General features: G+C 48.3%; 1 protein-coding gene and 1 long non-coding RNA gene across 2 annotated transcripts in view; one reads left to right on the top strand and one right to left on the bottom strand.

The window, feature by feature from the left end:
* The window catches only part of SMC5 (structural maintenance of chromosomes 5), a 91,324-nt gene extending 72,906 nt beyond the window's left edge, over positions 1-18,418 (bottom strand). The window contains exons 1-5 of the mRNA XM_089557715.1: positions 18,141-18,418; positions 12,648-12,842; positions 10,239-10,335; positions 7,338-7,514; positions 5,150-5,311 (exon numbers count right to left, since the gene is read on the bottom strand). Coding sequence (XP_089413841.1) covers positions 5,150-5,311; positions 7,338-7,514; positions 10,239-10,335; positions 12,648-12,842; positions 18,141-18,190 — 681 coding nt within the window. The 5' untranslated portion in view covers positions 18,191-18,418. The remainder of the gene's footprint in view (positions 1-5,149; positions 5,312-7,337; positions 7,515-10,238; positions 10,336-12,647; positions 12,843-18,140) is intronic.
* Positions 18,419-21,394: 2,976 nt separating this feature from the next.
* Positions 21,395-22,949, top strand: LOC149367845 (uncharacterized). The gene is made up of 2 exons (XR_016288174.1): positions 21,395-22,181; positions 22,806-22,949. It is a non-coding gene; the product is annotated as an uncharacterized LOC149367845 (long non-coding RNA).
* The last annotated feature ends 475 nt before the right edge of the window (positions 22,950-23,424 follow it).

Below are 23,424 nucleotides of genomic sequence, written 5' to 3'. Positions count from 1 at the left end.
CGTTTTTGAGGAAATTTTAATACATTAAGTCCTATGGGGGTTTCACGGGGAATGCAAATTACTTCGTTGTGGCGAAAATTTCGTTGAAGCGGCGTTCGTTGTACCGGGATTCAACTGTATAAACCTTGGAATTGCGGCCACTTTTGTGTCACGGCTGGAGTTAGGGCAACCCCGGTCCGGGTCCTCCAAAGCACCACCTCCTCTGCACGGGTAAGACCGCGATGAAGGGATTCGAGCATGTGCGAAGCACCGGAGGTGGTTCTTTTTTGTTAAAAGGAGGGTGGTGTCATCCAGAGTGAGGACTCGAGGCAGAGACGATGTTGGAGTCACAAGGCAGGTCCCAGCATCTGAATGGCTTTGTGAGCTTAGAAGGTCACATCGGACCCACGCAGTAAGGATTGGCTGTGGGATGCCTATCGCTAGACGATAAATGTTTTGGCAAACGCCTGGGGTGCGACTGACATGCCGCAGTAGGCATGTGACGTGAAGGGCATCAGTGCGGATGACAATGCGGGCCGTAGGTGGCAGGGGAACGACAGCCGGAGAGCAAAGTGCCTCTTGAATCGCAAGCATCTCCGCACAGGAGGAGGAAGGAGGTTCTGGGAAGCAAAACCTGGATGCTTTGTTCAGGGCAGCCTTGCAAGGGCAGTAAACTGCAGTCGTTGCTTCATAGGCCTGGATGCTTGCGTCACTGTATGTAATGTTTCGTTTCGCCTTCGTCGTGTGGAAAAAACGGCGCGGCTGCAGCGGAATGCCGATAAGTCACTGCAGGCACGCGGGGTCAACTCCTGGATTACCCACGGAAGCAGCGTCCGTCTGCCAGGAAGAAGTTTTCAGCGAGCGTCTCCCCTACACCGCATGGACTTGCACGTAGCCTGGACCCTACCCGTGCAAACGCATGAAATGCGCGGGAACGCCGCTCGTGGACATTCCAGCATCTGCGCAACGTGGATGGCATCTTTCTCCCTCTCCCAACACGTGACGGGGGCGTGTTCCCTCAAGAGAGAGTGTGTGATGGGTGCCACAGTGAACTTCCTTCCTCGGCAGGCCCGGCCCCCATCTAGGGAACCTAGGGAAAGAGAACACTTTAAAAACTCGGCAGCAAGTACCGCCGAGGCGTCTCATCATCGAGCTTTTCAGCATCGAGTGTCTCGTCATCGAGCTCCTTACTTTGTACATAAAGTAAATTAGTTGTAGTATAAAGTTTTCCTCCTTGTCTTTCCCGCATCCTCATCTCCGACCTCCCTCATTCCCTCTCCGGCCCAACCATGCTACCTGATCTTTAACAATTGATCTTTAACAGTAACGACTGAGAGCCGTGCAGCAGATGGGTGTCTTGGTCTGTAATTTTTTTGCGAAGCGACGATGCCACGAGGTAGATGATGGTCGACATAGATCAGCTGGTATGTTGTCGCTTAGCTGCACAAAACACCAGGGAGGGAGAACTGGCGGAGGCGGCTGTAGAATGGAGTGCAATGAAGCACATGCACCGAGTGCACACATTGTGTGTGTAAGGTCATCACGTCACTGCTGTACCAGCTCGTCTAGTGTATTCAGCTGCACGTGTTCTTGGAGCACCACGATCAGGGTGATGCGGGGAAGGCAAGAGATTACCCTCATTGCCTCTCGACAAACAGTTTCAAGGAAATCATAGTGAGCCCTCGTCAAACGCTGGAATTGGGCTTGGTAAACAAGGCGCGGTTACACAACGGCCCGCACAAACTGTCTTGCATCAAGATAGCGGACGCCGCCTGCTGTAGGAGCAATGCATCTAATCAGACCCAACGCCTGAATTGCTTGCCTTATAGCTCGAGAAAATCAAGCAGTCCCTGTTCCTGACTCGTGTACTGTCAAGCCCAAGATTTTTACGGTCGAACTTTCTTGAACTGGAGTTCCGGGTAGGTGGAGACTAATTGGTGTCGCAGCGAGTTTACAGCGTCCCCAGCGGCTGACGACTGACGCATACGTAGTTTTGCACACTGAAAGCTGAAGACCAATTGAAGAGGCATAAGTCGACGTTAAATCTAGGGCTGACTGTAGGGCGGAGGCTTGGGTCAACAGGTCGTGGTGGGTGCACCACACAGTGATGTCATCAGCGTACAATAAAAACTTAATATCAGTCACTTCATGTAAGCGCCAAGCAAGGGGGATAAAAGTAATATTAAATAATGTGGGCGATAGTACCGATCCCTGGGGTATGCCGCGAAGAGGCACAGATGTTCCAAAGGCCTCACCACTGAGGCGTATGTAAAGTGTCGGCCTTCAAGAAAGGGTTTTACAAAATTGCGCACTCTAACGGGGAAATGCAGCCTGTCAAGGGATTCCAGGATGGCAGCATGACTGATATTATCACACGCCTTTTCAACGTCCATGGCGAGTACGGTATGTACACTGTGGCTGCGAATTAATGCTAGAACTGTTGACGCCAAGACAGCCAATCCATCTTCTGTACCTATGGACGTACGAAAGCCAATTTGGGTGGGGTGACAGAAACCATGGTGCTCAAGCCACCCCGACGAGTCATGTGGCAAGCATGTTTTCGGTAAGCTTGCACAATGTTGGCATAAGGGATATAGGCTGGAAATTACCGAGGTCTATCGGTGGCTTTCCCGGCTTTGGGATGGGGATCACAATAGCCGATTTCCAGGTGTCTGGTATGACGCCTTCTATTGATACCTTGTGAATGATGGCGAGGAGATGAGGGAGTACAGAAGAACTCAAGTTCTTGTACACCTCGTACGGAATGGAGTCCGGACCGGGTGCAGTCTTCCGACGGGCCTCATCTATTGCTGCAAGCAACTCGAGCATGGAAAATGGGCTTGCAATTCTCTCGGCATCAGCTGTAGATGGTAGCTTATCGGCATATGCTGGAATGCCAGCCAAGAAGGCTCCTGTGATCCTCTCAGAGGCAACACATCATACTCAGCGAAAAACTTGCGTACTGCTTCTCTGGCGAAATCATTCGGAGCTAAGTTAGCAGCGAAGTATGCTGTGGCCGCTGCATCAGGACGACGGGAACCGTGTTCCGTAGCACAAAATTATTCACCATAGAGAAGCATTCGATGACTTTCTCGAGAACTGCTCACACCACGCATGTCACTTCCTTCGCGAGAGATTGCGTTCATATCTGCGAACCTTGGCAGTAGGTAATTCAGCCTTGTGCGTGCTTGTGCAGAAGTCCGAGTCTCAGGAGGCGGCCATCTCCGCCTGTCGGTGAGCAGCCTACAACTTAAGCAGACCCACAACCGGCGCCGGGCGATTGAAGTCTGTCCAGGTGACAGTTGTAGCCTTGTTGAGCACAGTTTGTATGCAGTCCATACGTAGTGTAGATGACTGCACAGAGAGATCTTCGAGGGTGGTGCGAAAGGTGTCCCAATTGACCACAGAACACCTACAGCATAATCGGCAGGCCCGTGACAGATAGTAGAACTTCAAATGCAGTTTTCTGATTTGATATTTTCAGATGATTTCTTGCATTGTACATAATTTGCAATTAGTTTAATGAGTTGCAGTGTCAAACACTGCCACCCTTAAACTTCACATAACTTTTCAGAACGGCATGTCTTTACAGAAAAACTAAGAATGTCACTGGGTATGGGAACTCTCTGCCTAAATAAATTGGTTTTTGAGAAAAGGAAATGGCACAGTATCGAAATGCAGTATTCTCAACTTTTCAAGTTCAGGCTTCAAAAATACCCCGTGTAAACAGGAGATGAACAGCATTGGTGAGATCACGTCTCCTTGCCTGAAAGCCTTCCTTATTGGAACTTTATTGCTGTCACACAGATTTATGGCTACTCTTTTGACATGTTAATCAAAAACAGTGGCATTTTCAGCAGAAGAATTTTTATATTACATTTGGAGAACATCGCCAAAATTTTTGGGCTCAGTACCACTGTTTACAATCAGGTAAAATTTGACAGGCTAGTGGCCCTTATGAATGCCTCGACTTAATTATCATGACATTAAATGCGCACATGTAACACAAGCTACAAAAACAACGGCATTTACAAACTTCAGGCATTATTACGCATTTACTGTTATTTCTCAAGCGCGTGTGACCCGGGTATCAGAGCAGTGCAGAGCCTGCGTAACGTGCGTCATACCGTATAAACGCCTGTAAGGGCCGCACTTTTTTTTCCAGACTCGAGGGCCAATTTCGGGGTGCAGGCCTACACGCGATTTGCGAAAAAAAAAAATTTTTTAAGTAAAAACACACCAATCAGAGAATGAACGCATTTATTCTGTGTCCAATCGTCACTCGCCAAGTATTTCGGCTCTGAGCTGGTGCCATGCTCTGGTGCATGCTCATCCCAAAAGAAGCCGCGCAGCACGTCCACTGTCAAAGCGCAGCCGTTGTTCCGCACTTCCATCACATAAAAGAGCAACTCTTCTTCCATTTCAGGAAACTCGCACGGCTTGCCTCGGAAAGCGGGCTTTTTGCAGCTTGTGTTCCTCAATGCGTCCTTCTGGTTGCACCATCATCAGACGCACTTCTCAGCCACGTCGAATTTCCTCCCCACCGCAAGCTTGCCGCGTTCGAGAGCTAACTCCCAGCCGTGTAGCTATTAAGGTGCTTGCCCATTGTGCTAAACTGCAATGCTCGGCTGCAGCACGTGAAAGCCACAACCGAAAAAACTACCTACTATGGTGAACGCACGGTGCAACTGCCAAGAGAAAGGAACGCCAGAAAAGGCAGGAGCTGGTGATACTGACGCCGATGTGGATAGCGGGAGGTCGCGGAGGAGAAAAAGTTGACGTGATGATGATGACCGCGGACTCGGGCGCCATCCATGAACAGCACTTGGAAGCTCCTGTGCGCTTGCGTGCCCTCCGCAATAAAGCGCTCCTCAATAAAGTGCTCCGCAATCAAGTGCACCGTTGCTCGCAGCCTGAGGTGATCACAGAGGCCACGGCGCGTGCATTTAGAAGGCTATACCCACCTGGGTCATGGAAAGTTTGGGTGCGGCCCTTACACAGATTTATTTTTTTTTTAACACTTCCTTCGGGAAAACGGGGTGCAGCCCTTACAAGCGTTTATATGATAGTTCTTTTTTTCTGAAGACAGTGGCGATCGCAATAATGCACTCCTAATCGACGAGCATGTTTCTAATATATCAAGTTCAAGATTGCACACAGCACTACTCACCAGCCAGGCCCTCTTCTGACGCAGCCGGTCGATGCGCAGCTGCACCTCCTTGTAGGCCTGCAGGCTGCGCATGTCCGGCCCCAGCTGCTCCACCTTCTGGCGCTCCTGGCTCAGCTGCGACTGCTGCGCCCGCAGGGAGGCCTCCCGGCCACCACAGTCGTGCTGCAACGTACAGGGCACCCTCCTCCTCACCACCCCTCCCCCACTGTCTCGCACACAACAACGTTTCTCCCCGTTTACGACTTCAAATACTAACGCTGTTTCCCGTAAGCATTTGCAAGCTGATTTCACCTACGTTTACTTCTAATTTTGGTTACTGTTCTGCAGTTCCCTATGACTTTTCTCGTGAAAACTGCAAGCAACAAAGAACTGGATGTGACGAAAAATCCCTCTCTTTTTCAGTTCCGTTGTAACCAGGTTTAATAGAATGTAAACTTGGGTCACTGACCATGTCAAAAAGGGGGTTAGTTGACGTTTCAGAACCACTACGGGTTCCTTGTTCACAATGAATAACCGGCCGATTAAGATACAGCTTATGTAGCTTTGACCAATCAACGTAATGATTTTGCGTAAGCCGGGTGAAGATTTCCCTTGGTTCTGTTGATAGCGTTCGGCGTCGACTATATTATCAGGGATTCCAAGTGCAGCCGCGCTGATAGGTTTCTTTCTGTAGCAACGATTTCCACGTCATCCCAAGCGATCTCATGCCCTTCTTTTTGCGCGTGTTCTACCACTGCACTTGACACCGTCCGGTTTTTTGTGACATCATTTCAGTGCTCTTTTACCCACCTTGGCAGATTTCCGATCTCTCCGATGTCTGATTGTGTTTATGCAAAATCATTATGTCGCCTGGTCAAAGCTACATAAGGTGCATCTTAATGGGCCGGTTATTCATTGTGAACAAGGAACCCGTAGCGGTTCCGAAACGTCAACTAACCCCCTTTTTGACGCGGTCAGTGACCCAAGTGTACTATCGCGCTTAAAGGGACACTGAGGAGAGCTCTATTAATATTTTTTTTATAGCAAAATCCGATAGTTCGGCATTTCATGGCTTTGTTGCCACTTGGCCGGCAGCGAAAGATGCATTTATTTCTAAGAAATTTGGATTCGAAGTTGAAATAGTTTTTCCCGCCGCTCTGATTCAAACTTGGGATTCTGCTGTGACGACACAGAACTAAGTGACGTGAAACATGACATTCACATGACGTAACGCAGACTCCGTGATTTCTGGCGGCCAGCAGTGCGGTCCAGCAGCAGCCGAAAAGAAAGCTACCGCCGGCCGCACGTTGAAGGCATCTATCGGCTATTGCGGCCGTCGCTTCGTTTACATTTGCACCGGCGTTTTGCCAGCGTTACAATGGATCCCGTTCTCGAAGTCTTCAACGAAGTTCTCACAAATAGACGCCTTTAGCATACGGTGTACCTTGTTACCGTTAGCGGAATACCGGGAGCCCCCATACCGCTGAGAGCAAGCGCTGATTGGTCCCGGAGCGGCAGGAGCGCGCGTAGCTATCGGGTACGTGGCGCCATCTGGCGACGTCAAGGAGATTTACGCATGCATTTGCTGCGCCTCAGTGATTCGTAGCTTCTCGTGTCCTAGTGTTGCTAGAACTATTGGTTCTAGCAACACTGTTTTGTGCTATGACGCCATGAAGCTTGTACTTGCGAGTTTGGCCTGTGGCGGCGATACCTGTATTTTGGTTCTTGCTCTTTTCTATGTTACAGGAGCTTTGTTGTCAGTATGAATGGCGTTTTTGTAATCAGGAGCTGGTATTCTGTCGATGCAAGTCAACTTCAATTTCTCCTCAGTGTCCCTTTAATATGAGTTGCAACGTGCGGTCATCGACCGGGGCTCGTTCCGTGGTGTGCCTCCTCCAAACAGTCGCTCGGAATTCTGGGAGAAACTTTGTCCTGAGCGGGGGTGCTGTTGTTTCCTGGAACAGCAGTTTCTCCCAGAATTCCGAGCGACTGTTTGGAGGAGGCACACCACGGAACGAGCCCCGGTCGATGACCGCGCGTTGCAACTCATATTGAGCGCGATAGTACATTCTACTATGCCACAACCTGACCAGACGGGATTCCGTCAAACCCTGGATTACATCAACCAGGTTCAACTGTACCCTCTTTCTGCATCGAACGCTAACTTCCGGCTCGCCAAGCGGAGGCCCCCAGAAGGTGGAAGTCGTACCTGGAGCTCCCTGAGCCGCCGGTGCATGCGGACCAGTCCGGCGGAGCCCACGGCGTGCTCGGTGCTCTCGAGCAGCTCCTGCTGGCTCATGCGCACAAAGGCGGCCACCCGGTCCTGGGGCAGGAACTGGCACAGGTTGCCCACCTGGATGTTGAGGGAGGACACCAGCACCTCCACCTGCAGAGGAAGCAGCACAGTATCATAGTTATTCAGTTCTGGTTGGTTTGGTTTGGTTTATGGGGTTTAACGTCCCAAAGCGACTGAGGCTATGAGAGACGCCGTAGTGGAGGGCTCCGGAAATTTCGACCACCTGGGGTTCTTCAACGTGCACTGACATCGCACAGCACACGGGCCTCTGGAATTTCTCCTCCAAAGAAATTCTAGCCGCCGCGGCCGGGATCGAACCCGCGTCTTTCGGGTGAGCAGCCGAGCACCATAACCACTGGGACACCGCGGCGGCTCTAATTTCAGTTCTAAAGCACAACTTCTTTTTTTTTCAAATCACCTAAAGATTGTGGAAACATTGGGAAACCAGCCTTCCGCCCCGCACTCCCACTCCGAGGAGGGGTTCCGATGAACGGGTGCCTCCAGTTCCTGGAGCTATGCTTGTTCTTTGGCACTGGGCACATCTGTTGGTTCGTACCAGCCACGCACAAAAAAGGAAATTTTAGCATATAATTCGGCCCATTCAAAATCGGTCCAACGGGGCACTGCAAAAAGTTGCCCGCGAGGTGCTCTCGAGAGGTCTTGCCAGCATAAAATTGAGGTCAGTTTGTAAACGCAAGTGCACTGGTTCAAGAAGGCTGGTTTTCCTGAGGATGCAGTGCCGGCTGTGGCGGAATGCCTCATGAAAGAAGTCAGGGCAGGTGGCCGCCTATGCATGGCAGCCGGAGAAAAATGCACAAGGCTCAGGTGCACGGCCATACCTTATGTGCACCAGTTATCCCACCGGCTGAGGAGAGCTGGAGGGAAGTGTGGTGTGGACGTCGTGTTCACTGCCCCCAAAAAGCTGGTGTGCATGTGCAAAACTGTCAATGAGAAGAGGAAACCGGTCTGCACCCTAAACCACGAGAGCAAGTTCGTTCCGTGCACTGCTGGCGTTGTATACCGCATACCCCTCTTCTGCGGTAGATGCTATGTGGGGCAGTCTGGACACTGACTGAATGACCGGCTATGAGAGCACCGCACACTGGTGGATTCATTGGCGGGGGGGCATTTGGCCACGCATTGTAAGCGGTGCGGGTGCGTGCCACCGTTTGATGACCCGCGTGTGCTTGGTAGGGGAGGCATGAGGCTAAGCCGTGAGATTTGTGAGGCTTATCGCATTAACAGGGAAGGCGATAGCTGTGTTAGCATGACATCACTTGCCCTGTACAAAAAAGAAGAAATGTACCTCAGGAGCAGTTTGCACCATTTTGATTAGTTTGTGCTCGTTCTAGCCCAGTGTGCGCATGTGCCACCGAAGCGCTTTTATGTACCTGTTTGTCACAGTAAATACTCAGTTGATGTTTAGCGCTTGTCCTGTCTTCTTCTGTGTCTGCGTCCTAGTTACATGCCCTAGTCTTTTAATTAATGATGACACACCAACTAGCCCAGCTTTCCGCATTGATAACGTAAACAAGTTGCAGGTCTGGCCACAAAGCACAACACCAACTTGCCAAATGGTGAACACACGTTTTTATCAAGACTCATGGAAATGCGTCAGAAAGCATTTGCTGCGGGATGTCTGCAGGTCAAACAACAGGCGGCCGCCGCTGTAACAGTGCAGGACATCAAAACAAAAATGGCAGCTCAGTGAGCAAGGTCTGCCCGTTCCATCTGTCACCAAGTGCTGACTGATGGCAAGCACAATCATCGTCAGCTAGACTTGGCACACGACAAATCTCAGCAGCAAGTTCTGGGTGCGATGAGTACACGGGGAATAAAATAAGTAGAATTTTGACAACAAGATTCAGGGGTGCGATCATTATGCAAGCAAATACGGTACATGAGATATAGATATACAAGACCCACACAGCTCCAAGAAAAAGTGACCAGTGTGTTAGCCCTCCTTCACTCGCATTATTTTAGAAAAACAGTGCTTTGCCTCCCTGCAAAACTGTGCTGTTCGCTTCATCTTTTCAGATTATTGACGCTTCACCAGTGTCACAGCATTAAAACAACGTGCCCAGTTGGAACCACTATCACGTCGACGCCATTTCGCTCGCTCGCCTAACCTTACTTCACAAACTGTATCACCATCCCACCCTCCACGACGACTTCTTTTTGCCACACCCTGCAGTCTTTCCTCGCCGCGACCGCGATAACAAAATAAAATGCATAACATGCCGTTCATCGCTTTACGCAAAATCATTCATTCCTCGCACTATAATAGACTAGAATAACCTGCCATCACACAGAGGTACTGAGGTTTAAAGCAAACCATGGACTAACAGATTTTGTATTTTTGTTGCGTTATGTGCGTTTACCGGGTATTTTATTCTGGGTTGTTTGTTGTGTTATTTGTGTATATTACTAGCTTTATTTCATACTTCGCTATTACATGTATTTTTGTTTCAAGTGCCTGTGCCGTGTTTTCATGCTTGTATGCCCCCCCCCCCCCTCCTTCCCTTATGTACCCTCGCATGAGGGCTCTTAGGGGTACTGTAAATGAATAAAATAAATAAAAATAAATAAATGGCTGACACTTATGAGCTTTTGAGCCTTCCGTCTTGTTCTTCCTTGCCATTACTTCATTTTGCTTCCTACCACTGCACACACTTCTTTGGTCAAAAAAAAAAGAAGGAAATGACTTAAGTTAACAACGCTCCCTTCATCCTCATAGCCAGGCTGCTTACACAATGCAAGTGTTATGCAGCAGTTGCACTGCAAACATGGCTGGCTAGCAGCAGGCGTACCCACCGATGTCTGTGCCACCTTGGCACCGTTCAGTTTCCACACAGATTTGTTTGGCCAGATGGTTCGCTCAATGACGTGGTTGTTCCCTCCATGATTGCACCTGCGGAAAGCACAAAAAATAAACGGCAGGTCTTGGCTCCTAGAGCAGTCCACCCCTCAAGACAAAAACCTTGTGGGAAGAGCAAGGTAGCGCACACCATACGGAGAACACACGAGTGGCACGCAATGCGTTGCTAGTGATTAATTAGTGAAAAGGGTTCAACTTAAGGACAGCGCAGCGAGCTATGGAAAGAAAAATGAAAGGTGTAACGTCAAGAGACCGGAAGCAGGCAGAGTAGGTGAGGGATTGAACATGGGTTATAGACATCCTAGTCGAAAGCAAGCAGAAGAAATGGGCTTGGGCAGGGCATGTAATGCGAAGGGAAGACAAACAATAATCGTTAACAGTAACAGACTAGATTCCAAGAAAACGCAAGCGTAGCTGGGGGCAGCAGAAAGTTAGGTGGGGGTAGGGTGGCCGCAGCTCGCACAGGACAGGGTTAATAGGAGAGAAATGGGAGAGGCCCTTGCCCTGCAGTGGGTGTAGTCAGGCTGATGATGATGATGAATATGTCAGGGGGTTGATACTGCATGATTCATCGGACCATTCTCTTGCCAGACTAAATAAGCAGTGAAAACTACATTTGATATCTCATTTATCTCAGTCCAGTCGACTCCCAATTACTCTGCCTCAAAGGGACCCAACACTTGTTTGAAACATATGAGGTTAGAAAAAGGCAGTTTTATTTAATAAACAATTGATACTGGCAGGTCCAAAGCTTCAGTAAAACTAAACCAGCAGACAGAACTACCTCATGAGTAATCTCAGGCACAAATAAAGAAATTACTGAGTGAAATGCACAGGCAAAACATGGCCTTCCTATAGCCAAGCATGGCCTGAGAGAGCCAAGGCTAGTGGAGCATGTTTGCGCAAACAGAATTTGAAGCAAGGCTGTAGAAATTAACTTTTTTGCAGGTGCATCCATCGTAATCCGTCCCTGACAGGTTGTGACCTTGTAGCAAGCACATAAGGCAATAGGAGAAATAAATCTGCATGCTGAGAGCAGAGAAGACGCAGAGGTTCACAGCTTTCACCTGCACATCCCACAGAACCTTTCTTCACAAACTATGGATGCAACAGATGCATCAGAGGTGAGCCGAACACAGCCCTACTTTTGAACTGCACGCAAGCATGCCACTGACAGGTCCTGTGCCTGCTAGGGTCAACATTCGAACTAGTACTGTGCCAACTCTCACAGAAGATGCATCCTCTCGCCGTCAGAAGATGACCAACATTTCTATACTGCGTCTCCAATGTAACGAAAAAGAAAAGGCAGTTCACATCAGAAAAAGCGAAAATATCCTTTGAGAAATGCAGACAATTTGTTCCTACTTTTCAGCACAGACAGTCCCACGAAGGCCCCTCACACAGAATAATACTCATACCGCATACACATTACAAATGCCAGTATAAATGCTTCAGGCTTTAAGTCTGTTAATGCCATTACTTCCCGAGTTGGTGCTGCACGTCCACATTTAATGCCATTATCGAAAGGGACGATGATGATAACGCTTGCAAGGCAGTCAAAAGTTTCATCTGAATATAAACAGTGCTAATGAGCACATTATATTAGGAATGTTGTTCAGGTGCAATGTAAAAATGATTTTCCAGAAAATACAGCTGTTCCTGCTTTACAAGTCGAAAAAGTAGCCATAAACTCGCATGTCAGCACACAGGTCAAGAGTAGCTGTCAAAAAGGCTGGTTAAAATGGCGCTCTTCCCATCGAAAATGCGGTATAGATGCCTCATCTGACTGAAAGTTAAGAATTAACCATTTCCCACTAGTTAAGAAGTTGTTGCAATCAACATCGCATTAAAAAAAAAAAAGTTGTTACTAACAAAGCTGCATGCGGAATGGGAACAAGAGTACGCATTGCACGGGCGAATGAGTTGTGGCGAACTCAGTAGGTCGCGAATGGCAGTAAGGCAAATGCCATTAAATTTATGCGTGTGGCACTGCACGAATGCCATTAAAACTTAAGGCCATAAGCACTTAATGGCATTAAATCTGTTCGTGTGGCACGGGTATAAGACAAAGAGATTACCATTTTGCGACAAGTTTTTCAATCAACCCGACCACTCAAAAGAAACTTTGTCTATAGACCTTTCCAATAAGGGCTCCCTGGCTGCTGCCATATTGTTCACTGGACTGCTGTGGGCACCTCGCGCTAGCACGGTGGAAGCGGCAGCGGAACCGGTTTCCGGCAGTCCAGAGAGGAGGCGTTTCGACAACATCCTCGCCCGATGGAAAGGTCCATTGCCTAAAACAAGTTCCCATGCCTGCACTGAATGCGCTCAGAAGCCAGACCCACAGCTCAATCTCGATGCGGGCGCTGGCGGCCCCTGTCCGGATGTAGGCACCCAGGCTGGCGGCTCGGGCCAGATGGTAGGGTGCGCCACACAGGCCGAGGCAGAGGGCGCACACCAGCGACGACTTGCCCGTCCCGTTCGTGCCCACCACCACATTCAGGTTGGGGCCTGGTCGCACCTCCACATGCCGGTACGCCCTGCACACATCACCGTGTCAAGCTGCCGCACTGCTGTTGAGGCAGCAGAACGGCCACTTTGGGCAGACTCGGGCACGCTAAGAGATTTCACACTTCCACGGTGAGAACTGTTAAAGGTGCACTGAAGAAGAACCTGAACTCGTCTTTTTGCCGCAGGGACTCGATCTACGTGTTCCCAGCATTCTTAGAAACTTCGATTTATTGCCCTGTGCAGCCGATTTCCCTAATTTAAATCAGATTAACGTCCGGCTCCCGCCCTTGTTCTTTTTTAATTCCCCACAATTGGTGGGAGGAGTCGACCAACACATGGAGTGCCTTTCAGGCAGTCGCGTGGCGACATTGCTTTCACTTTAATTTTGTTTCTTTTAGGTTTACGTGAATAAATAGGTCTAGTCAGAGACTACATAGCTGCAAATTAGGCCCACCGAAATAAAAATACACGTGGACTCTTTGCTTTCGTCAATAACTACGTATCACTCCGCCGATGGACAAGCGGCAAGCCACCACAGGACTGGGTGAAAGGTCGGTCAACTCCTCCCACCGTTTGTGGGGAATTCAAAAAAAAAAAAGAAGAGAGCCTGACGTTAATCTGATTTAAATTAGGGAAAACGGCTGCACAGGGCAATAATTTGAAGTTTCCAAGAATGCTCGGAACGTGTAGATCGAGTTCCAGCGGTAAAAATACGAGTTCAGATTCCTCTTCAGTGCACCTTTAAGGGTGCATCACCCAGTTCTGCTAATTGCCCCGCAAAATGTGCGCCAACACCGCTGTCAAGTATACCTGTACGCACAAAACGTAATTTCTGATCGAACATTTTCATTTCCTTCATAAGGAAACCCAGATTGTTGACTAACACTCCTCAATCCTTTTGCGTAGATGTCAAATGTCTCTGCCATTTTTCACTTGTACTGGTCTTTACGAACAAACACATGCTGCTGCAATCCATTCACTTTCTTTTAGTGGACACAAATCCTATAAATAGAAAACAATACAAGTGGTAACAGCAGAGATCTCTCACATTTATAAAAAATAGACTGGGGAGTGTTAGCCAATCGTCCAAGAAGGCCTTTTCTACAAAGGGAATGAAAATGCTAGAACATGAATGAAATGCAGGTGTACATGGTCGTGGTACTGGCAGAGGTATTGGGGATGCATTGCCCGTGTTGTGCTGCATGTGTCCAGATCCACCTACAAGATATGGACGTTACCAAACATCCGTGGTATGCAGTATTTGGAGGTGGAGAAGGCACTCCTTAATGATCACTGATGACATCAGCCTGACAATTGACGATGTCAGATGAGGGCAAAAATTAAGAAGTAAGAACACTCACATGAAAGTCTCATGCGCACACACATAGACAGGATTCTCATAAAGTGCACACACATGCACATATAACTCCTGCGTCCTTAAGAAACACTAAGAGGGTTTGCATTCAACATAATGCTTCAAATGTGGTATGTATTCGAACTGGCGTCCTTTTGGCATAAAAAAAAAATCTGGATTAGAATTGAAAATTGCTTCAAGCACTATTATGAGCACTTCACTGATGCTTTAAAACCTCAAGAATTTTTCACACCTTTTTTCGCAAAAACATGAGCGCCATCAAAATGTACACATGCACTTGCAAAAGAATCCAAGGATGCCAAGGAAGCCTATTAGCTAAATACAAAAGCAAGCTGAATGGTTTCTCGATAGTTCGGTTGATGGCAGCACGCAAAAATATGGCACATAGGTGCGCCGTTGTCCGTTTGCTGGCACTTCAAGCACTGTGAACAAGTGGTACATAGACTGCCTCGATGACCATTGCCACTTTCAGGATGAGAGCACCACTCTCAACGTCAGCATGTTGGGTCCCACTCTACCATATGGCTGCATTGAGAGCAATAAGGTGGCACGTTTTGAACAGAAAGCAGCTGCTACCGCGTCAAGTCCACAAATTTGGTGTTCCAGCAAAGTACAGTGGTGCCTGAGATTGACTGAAGAGAGAATCGATGTTAATTACGTTGAAGTATATCAACTTTCGCAGCTCATCTGCCAAGAAACTTGACGCCTTGTGAAAAGTCTTTACATTCTCACAATGGGCGTGGCATATTCCAGTGCAATATGCTGACATGGATACTCTACATTTCAATTAGTTTTCCAACAATGAGGATTGCTAACTTTGAGCTGCAGTTGCATATTCGCCAAAGACTGCCGGCCATTCAGATAGCTTTTCACACAACATGAAAACAAGTGCAAGAAGTCGCCTTTGATGGCGGCTAATATCAGCAATCATGAGGCTTCAACATTAAATATACCTCCACCCACAGCAAACATTTTTCTGGAATGCAAGTGTTTCTACTTCACATAATTTGGCTTCCTGTTGGGTTCCAGCAGACTCGCTTAACTTAAAATTCCCACATGTTTCTATGCGTGCTATCCCGTGGAAAGCGAAATGGATGCTGTCATTTTCTAGTGTAGGCAAAAGCACCCGGGAAAACAGCAGCCAGCCAGAGCTGTATTTCTGACTGCTACATCACATGCACACCACGAGCTCACTTCAAGCAGCCTGGTTGGTGGTGCCACGAACAGAACAAGACATGGCCCAAGGGGCGAAACTGCCAACTTTCGACTCGGTTTTGTTTTGTTTCGAGCGTTTCCCGCTGCCTTTCTTCTCCCAATTAAAGCCTCCTCGTCCCTTTCTTCTCCCGATCACAACTGGCTCAGCAGACGTCGAACCTTCTGCATCATGCTGTGAGGAGCCACGTGTTGTTCTGTCCACCAGACTCGAAGCACGTGTGCTGATGACATAGGCCAGGAAAGCCGTAACTGACTCGCTGCTGTACAAATACAAGAGGCGGGCTTTGGTTCAGCCTGTGGTCGAAGCTGGGAGGCGAGGGTTAAAACCTTCCAGGCCACATCTAAATTTGCCGATCACTTTCTTCAGAACCCGATGACAAAGACATTTCCAAGTAAAGTATCTGCATTATTTAGGTGCTAGCGCTGGTAAGCGAGTATGTGAAGCTCGCGTAACTGCATTTTGTTCAGTTTATTTTCGTCTTTACGCCTCATAGCTATTCACACCTCCAACCCCCCTCTAACTTCATTGCGCCCACTCACTGCTCGGAAAAAAAGGCTTCTTTGGTTGGTGTGATGTTGTCGCATCAGTAAAATTCATCACGTGTGTTTCCGGGCAGGCATAACTACAGCCGACTCTTTCTGCCTCTCTTGATGACACCAGCGAGGATGGGTGTTTGTTTTGTTGACTCATCTGCATCTTTCTGTGCGCTTTACATCAAGCTTGGTATTTCCACCTAGCCCAGACACACACCTTAATGAGAGAGCTATTGCCTTGCACGATGACTATCAAGTGAGGCAGCAAGTCGGCAGACAGCTCCGTGGGAGCAAGGAAAACAGCCTGTGTTGCTCAGACTCCCATTTCTTAGTCTAGCCTGGCGGGGACCCACTGGTAACCACTTCATTTGAATCCCATTGGATTCAAATGAAGTGGTTACCAATGGGTCATTTTGTGAAGTTTTCTGCAAATCAGCTGCTTCTAATTGTATCTTCTTCATGTTTTCAAAAGGCAATAAAGTTATCATGGGTACTTAAGGAACTTAAGGAAGCATTCCAGTTCTATTCCAGTTCAATTTCAATTATATTAGATTAGATTAGATTAATTGGGGTTTAACGCCCCAAAGCGACTCAGGCTATGAGGGACGCCGTAGTGAAGGGCTCCGGAAATTTCGACCACCTGGGGATCTTTAGCGTGCACTGACATCGCACAGTACACGGGCCTCTACAATTTCACCTTCATCGAAATTCAACCGCAGCGGCCGGGATTGAACCCGCGTCTTTCAGGCCAGCAGCCGAGCGCCGTAACCACTGAGCCAACGTAGCGGGTATGAGGTCCCGCCGGTGGGATCCGAACCCACGACCTCCGCATTTACCGTCCGGTGCTCTACCAGCTGAGCTACGGTGACAATTATATTCCATTTATATTCTATTCCTTTGTAGTTGGTGCAGTTGCAATTACTAGTTCTGACTATTACTTGTTAACGCATCATGTTTTCTCGCCTTTGATGATGTCACACCGTTATGTCCAATTGAGAATTTTGAACACTGCCACTTTTTGGGCAACGCTGGGTTTTTGTGTCGATGAGCCATCTTAGCATTAATAAATGTTTTATTGAAATCAGTCCTCGAAGCAACTATGACTCAACAAGACGTCGTCGCATCTTAACATCAATCTATGTCCAGTCAATACCATCCAGAGGGAAACAATCATCTGCATGATATTGCTCCGGAACAAGCAACTAAGGGAAGCACTCGAGAAAATATGTTGATTTGGTTCCAGACGTGTCCTCAGCTGTCCACTTCACAGCAGTGTGGCGACGGACTGTTTGGAAGAGAATTTTGCCTTCACTGCATAGAATTCTCCACATATGGCGCAGTAATAACACAAAGGGACCCCACAGAGCATTGCAAATGAGGTTGTTAAATATGCAAAAAGTTATATTCGGCAGGTCATGCTACACGCTGTTGGCATGCCAGAAAAACTTGGGGCCTAGAGAAGTGAAAAGTTTTTAAACTCGAACAACAAATGCAGCATAACCCTGCGGAATTCAGCGATCCTGACACTCTAAACTACGACTGCGCGGGAAGACCAAATAACCGCTGTCCTTTTTCAGTGCAGCCAGCGACAGTGAAACATAACAGCCTGTCAAATTATTAAAACACACTTAAAACTGCCATAACATCAACGCCATGAGTGAAACAACTATGTAGTGCTTATTTCCAGTTCAACCGCATTACTGCAGTTTCCAGCACATGGCGCGCAGTACGCGACCAGCGAGTGGGACCCAGCGTACCGCCGCGAGAGGAGAACGAGTGTCCCCAGCATGAAAGGCAGAGGCGAGTGGATACACATGTGTACCACTGCCCTACAAAGGGACGCATTCCCAAGGATCACCGCGGGTGTCTTCGTGTGGTGGCTCGTTCTGTACATTAGATCGCGAAGGCATGGCGGCGTCCATAAGGCCAACTTCGCATGCTACTCTGTTTCGTCAGCGAGAATCGTCGGGGTAGGCAGAACTCCTAAAACTGATTCGACGCTGTGTACATGTGCGCAGTGCGCACGTGGTAAAACAGGTAGGACTCCCTAGCAGTCAGCTTGACGCTCATTCCGTTGATTGACAAAAAAAAAGGAGAGAGATTACAGTCTCGTGCACATTTCAACGCGCGAACATTACTGAATCACTACGGCAGAACAAAGCGTACCCTTTCATGCAATAAGTACTTCAAGACAGGCACTTACATGAAATCGTCCAACACAAGTCGAATGATCGCGCCATTCGAGTACTGCATTGCTGCGTCGGTAGGAAAGAAAACAAAGCCACAAAGGCCTAAAACGTTGCACCAGCAGGCTTCCACATCCAGCACGGCCACGTCCGCCAAAATGTCACGCAAAAAAAAAAAGAAAAGAACAGGTAATGATGACCGCTGCCCTAATTTTCAGAACTTGCAGCCTGACGCTTTCGTCCTAACTTCGGCCGCGCGTCAAGAACTTCTGCGCCAAACACGGCGCCAAAGGATGGATGGATGGATGATAATGGCTTAACCCTTTGTACCGGGCAGTAGCTTTCGCCACCTAGCCTATACTTCCCCATTGTTAGTTTTTTTTCCCTTTCTTTTCCTTTCGCTCTTACAATGTCTAATCTGTCTAACTTTTTCCCCTCGAAATTCACCCCTCCCTTGATTTCCGCCACCAATCCTCCAACCTCCCCTTCGTCAATGTCACGCTTTTCCCATCCACTCGCCCGTCCTCCATAGAGTTTCTTACTATTACCTAGAGGCATGCCTAGAGGGAAAGCTGGCGGCGCTGCACTTCAGCCACCATGGACGCCCAAAGCATCATGGGGCGGTGAGCTACTTGTTGCGGCACAGTCGTAGTTTTTCAGGAATACGGAGTGTCATTACTAAGATGTTTCATTCCAAAAACGCTGTCCGTGTGTGCGCAGACGACTTTCGCGCGAACGCAGTGGGTAAAACCCATAGTAGTGAAAACGCGACGACACACGACGCCAATAAAGGGTTTCACTTTTCCGAAATGCCATTAAAAAACCTCTTATAGTATTTAAGCAAGAACATCTTTTTTGAAAACATATTTACTTTTAAAAGTGCGCCTGTTAATTACGAAATATCAGTTTTTATAGTGTTCACTACTTGGCCAATAGGAGAGCGAGTCGTCTCTTATTTTGGGCAAACTTTGCACCTAAATGCTTTTCTGCTCGTTTGTTGCAATCATTAGACAATATATTGTTACGTGCTTAGCACGCACGGGGGTTTATTCACAGAGGGGATCGGTCGGAGCAGGATGGAAGCAGGCAGCCTACCAGCGTCCCTCAGCTCTTTCTCTTCCTTTCTCCCTGCCGGTCAGTCCTTCATCTCCTGCTTCTTCCGTCGAGATTCTGTGGAAGCACGTGACATTTCCCTCCTCGCAGACGGAGCCCGTCGGGCCAGTTACGTAGACCGTCTGGGATGGAATCGCTTGAGGCGGGCTACATGCACCACCTGAGACTGGCGTGACCGTCGACCACTAGCAGTTAGTCGTGATATAACGTAATTAACGTCACTTATGCACTCCAACACAACAAACGGTCCAGTGTAGTGGGATAGCAGTTTCTGACACAGACCACGCTTGCGTAGAGGGGTCCACAACCACACAATGTCACCAGGAACATAAGAAACTTCTTGGTGTTGGACGTCGTAGCGGTTCTTGGAACGCTCTTGAGAAGATAAAATTCGAACGCGGGCAAGCTGGCGAGCTTCTTCAGCTCTGCAGAGTGTGGTCGCAAGAGAAGGTTCGTCGTGGATGAAAAATGGTAGAATGGTGTCAAGGCCGCAGCGAGGTGAGCGAGCATAGAGCAGGTAAAAGGGGCTGTAGCCAGTTGTCTCATGTTGCGCTGTGTTGTATGCATGAGTAATGAACGGGAGGACGCCATCCCAGTCCTTATGATCTGCAGCGACGTACATAGCGAGCATGGTGGTGAGCGTCCGATTAGTGCGTTCTACCACACCGTTCGTTTGGGGATGATATGACGTGGAGTGGCGAAAACTGCAGCTGCTGAGGCGGAGAAGTTCTTCAACAACGTCCGCTGTAAATTGGCGTCCACGGTCGCTAATGAGAACTGCAGGAGGGCCGTGCCGAAGAATGACGAATCGAAGTAAGAAGTTAGATACTTCAGACGCAGTAGCAGCTGGTATCGCGGCTGTCTCACAATAACGGGTTAAGTGGTCTACGCACACAAGAATCCATCGATTTCCTGTCGAGGACCGTGGGAAAGGTCCAAGGAGGTCAATGCCAACTTGCTCAAACGGGGCTGTTGGAGGTGTGATTGGCCGCAGTTTGCCCGGTGGACTTGAAGTCGGCAGCTTAAAGCGCTGGCATTGCACACAGCTGGCTACATAGTGCTGGATGGTTGAACGCATGTTAGGCCAGTAAAATCGTTGTTGTGTGCGGTGGAGTGTGCGTGTCACTCCCAAGTGCCCAGACGTGGCGTCGTCGTGCATCATTTCAAGAACTGTGATGCGTAGGTTTTCGGGTACGACAAGAAGCATGCGTGCTCCTCCAGAAGCGAAATTCTTCTTATAAAGCAAACCGTCGCGAATGCAAAAAGTATTCTTTACAGAATCTTGAGCGGCATCAAACAAAGAGGTTAATGTTTGGTCTTTGCGTTGCTCAGTTCGGAAAACTTCAAGATCGGGGAAGGCTTGTGAAAGTGACGCCAAGTATTCATCAAAGTTGTCTGCGTCGTCATCAGTCGTTTGAAGCGGCAAGCGGGAAAGACAATCGGCATCTGAGTGTTTACGGCCGCTTTTATGCACCACAGTGAAATTAAATTCTTGTAGGCGCAAAGCCCATCGAGCAAGCCGGCCACAGGGGTCACGAAGACTCACTAGCCAGCAAAGCGAGTGGTGGTCGGTCACGACGGTGAAAGCATTCCCGTACAGATAGGAGCGGAAGCGCTGGACAGCGAAAACAACGGCGAGACATTCTTGCTCAGTAACCGTGTAATTTCTTTCGCTCTTACTCAATGAACGGCTGGCATATGCTACCACGTGCTGATCGTGACCATGGCGTTGAATAAGTACAGCGCCGATACCGATACCACTTGCATCAGTGTGCACTTCAATTGGTGCAGATGGGCAGCAGTGGCGTAGGATGGGGCCCGAGGTCAAAAGAAATTTCAGATGTCGGAAAGCTGCGTCACATTCGCTGGTCCAATGGAACGGTGCATCTTTATGCAGCAAACACGTGAGTGGGTAAGCGATGTCCGCAAACCTAGCTATAAAGCGTCGAAAGTACGAGCAGAGCCCTAAAAAACTCTGCAGCTCTTTCACTGATTGAGGCACCGTAAAACTTTTGACAGCTTCAATTTTCTTTGGATCTGGTCGAACACCTTCTTTATCAACTAAATGACCAAGAACAATTGTTTCACGGTTCCCAAAATGACATTTCTTGGAATTGAGGATAAGGCCCCAAGCAACCACAGATATCCGTCGGACGTACGAGCTAGATCCGAACGTCCTTTGCCGAGATCGGACGTCCATCGGACGTACGAACACAATCCGATTTCGGATGTCCGTATTCGTACATACGCCGGACGTACGGACAGTGTCCACTTTTGTACATCCGCATGAGAGACGAGGTGTACGTCCGAAGGATGTAAGGCCGAGTATTTTCCCAGGCCATGAGTATGGACGTTTTTTATTTCACAGAAAATTCGCGTCTTTCGTGTATGTATACTGTTTTATTTGCATCAGTTGGAGGGCTTGACGCGAAGATGTTTGTAAATTGGTGCGATTCCACTCCTTCCTGCAGTGCAAGAGCCGCCAACGAGCTTTTATCGAAGAGAAGCAGGTGTTGCAGAATTTTGCAAGAACTCAATAACTAGTTTTATATTTATAAAACTTCTCCAAATTAGTGGAGTTGTGCGACATGTCCACCGTTTTGCTAGCAAAACTTGCCATTGAAACCACTCGTAAGTATCATCAAAACTCCCGTGCATTCTGCTATCACCATCATCATAGATGTCAGTTCGCGGTCAGTCCAATCCAATCCATCAGTACGGCTCCGTAGCGCTGTTTTGGTTTGTCGCGTAGTGTTGTCGCGCAGAGCTTTATAGCTCTGTTATTATAATGTGTGGCTTTGTTCGGTCTGTGGACGAAAGTAGTATGTAACTAAGCAATCCGAAAGATACGGGAAGCTCCTGAAGCTCTTCTGGAACACCGGAATCCCGTACTGCGTCGACCTTGGTTTAAAGAAGGCTTAGTGCACATGGGATTGCCTACGAAGGTATGTATCCAGTACACTTCTTGGAACTTGCTTCTAGGACAATGCAGCATGCATGCTCATATAAAATTCGTTCACAGGACAGTGGGAGCAGTAAGCGCGAGGAGATGGCTTCCACAAGTGTGTGCTGTTCTCACACTTTCGGGAGCCCTCGACTCGCGCGGCTAATTCCCACTCCTCTTCAAAGTTGCGGGACGGAGTATTTTCGCATCTTGTTAATATTTAAGGCATCGCTAGGTTCTCTGTGCCTATATAAAGAGTGACAACGCGCGAAAGGCAGACCATAGGAAGCACGTGTAGTTCGCAGTGGTTCGCAACGGAAGCTTTGCGGCTTTCTGTGCACAGTCGCGTACAGTGCTGCGCAGGTTAGTGCGCTAAGGCCCATAAGAATAAATAAAGAACATATACATTGTCAAATATGGTGTGGAAAGTGAGAGCAGTTATTGCCTTATACTTATTGAGAGAGAGAGAGAGGGAAAGGCAGGGATGCCTTTCCCTAAGTGCATTGTCTGTTATACTTGCAGCATTAAACACTTCTATTAATTGGTTCCAATGTTTTTACTTGGGCTGCTGCATTGTGCCATTTGTTTTACATGACTGATGTTTGCCGCGTTCTTTTTATTTCAGAAATACTGTGGGTGGGAAGATTACGGATGTGTGTCCCAAGCTTGCCACATTTGAAGAGTCACATTTACGAAATTTTCCGAATATAACCCATTGCTCTGCTGATGTATCATCAACCACAATAAAATATGCCTGCTATGCATCAAACTGTTTTTTGTTTTATTGCATCGCGCGGAGTGAAAAAAGCACGCATGCACCATATATGCGAATATTCGAGAAAGATCCGCCAATGGACGTACTCAACTGGACGTACTCAACTGGACGTCCGTCGGCCGGCGAACCGTATACCTTTGGCCACCTTTCGGACGGCCGACGGACGTCTACCGGCTGTTTGCGGATGTTCAGCGGACGTACAGAACATCCGAAACAGACCTCTGTCGGCCGTCCGAAGGATATCGGTGGTTGCTTGGGGCCAGCTCGTTCCATGCAATCAAGCACAATATGCAGGCGGCTGTTGTGCTCACTAAACGTTTTGCCAAAAATTACAACGTCGTCCAAATAACATAAACAAATTTGCCACTTGAGGCCACGCAGGATTGTATCCATGAACCGCTCGAATGTTGCAGGTGCATTACATAATCCGAAAGGCATGACGTTAAACTCGTAAAGTCCGTCTGGTGTT

This window comes from Amblyomma mixtum, chromosome 1, assembly GCF_055824585.1.
Source record: "Amblyomma mixtum isolate Tamu chromosome 1, ASM5582458v1, whole genome shotgun sequence".
Lineage (NCBI taxonomy): Eukaryota > Metazoa > Arthropoda > Arachnida > Ixodida > Ixodidae > Amblyomma > Amblyomma mixtum.
Note: the sequence above shows the minus strand (reverse complement) of the source record. Positions and strands in the feature narration are given on the sequence as shown.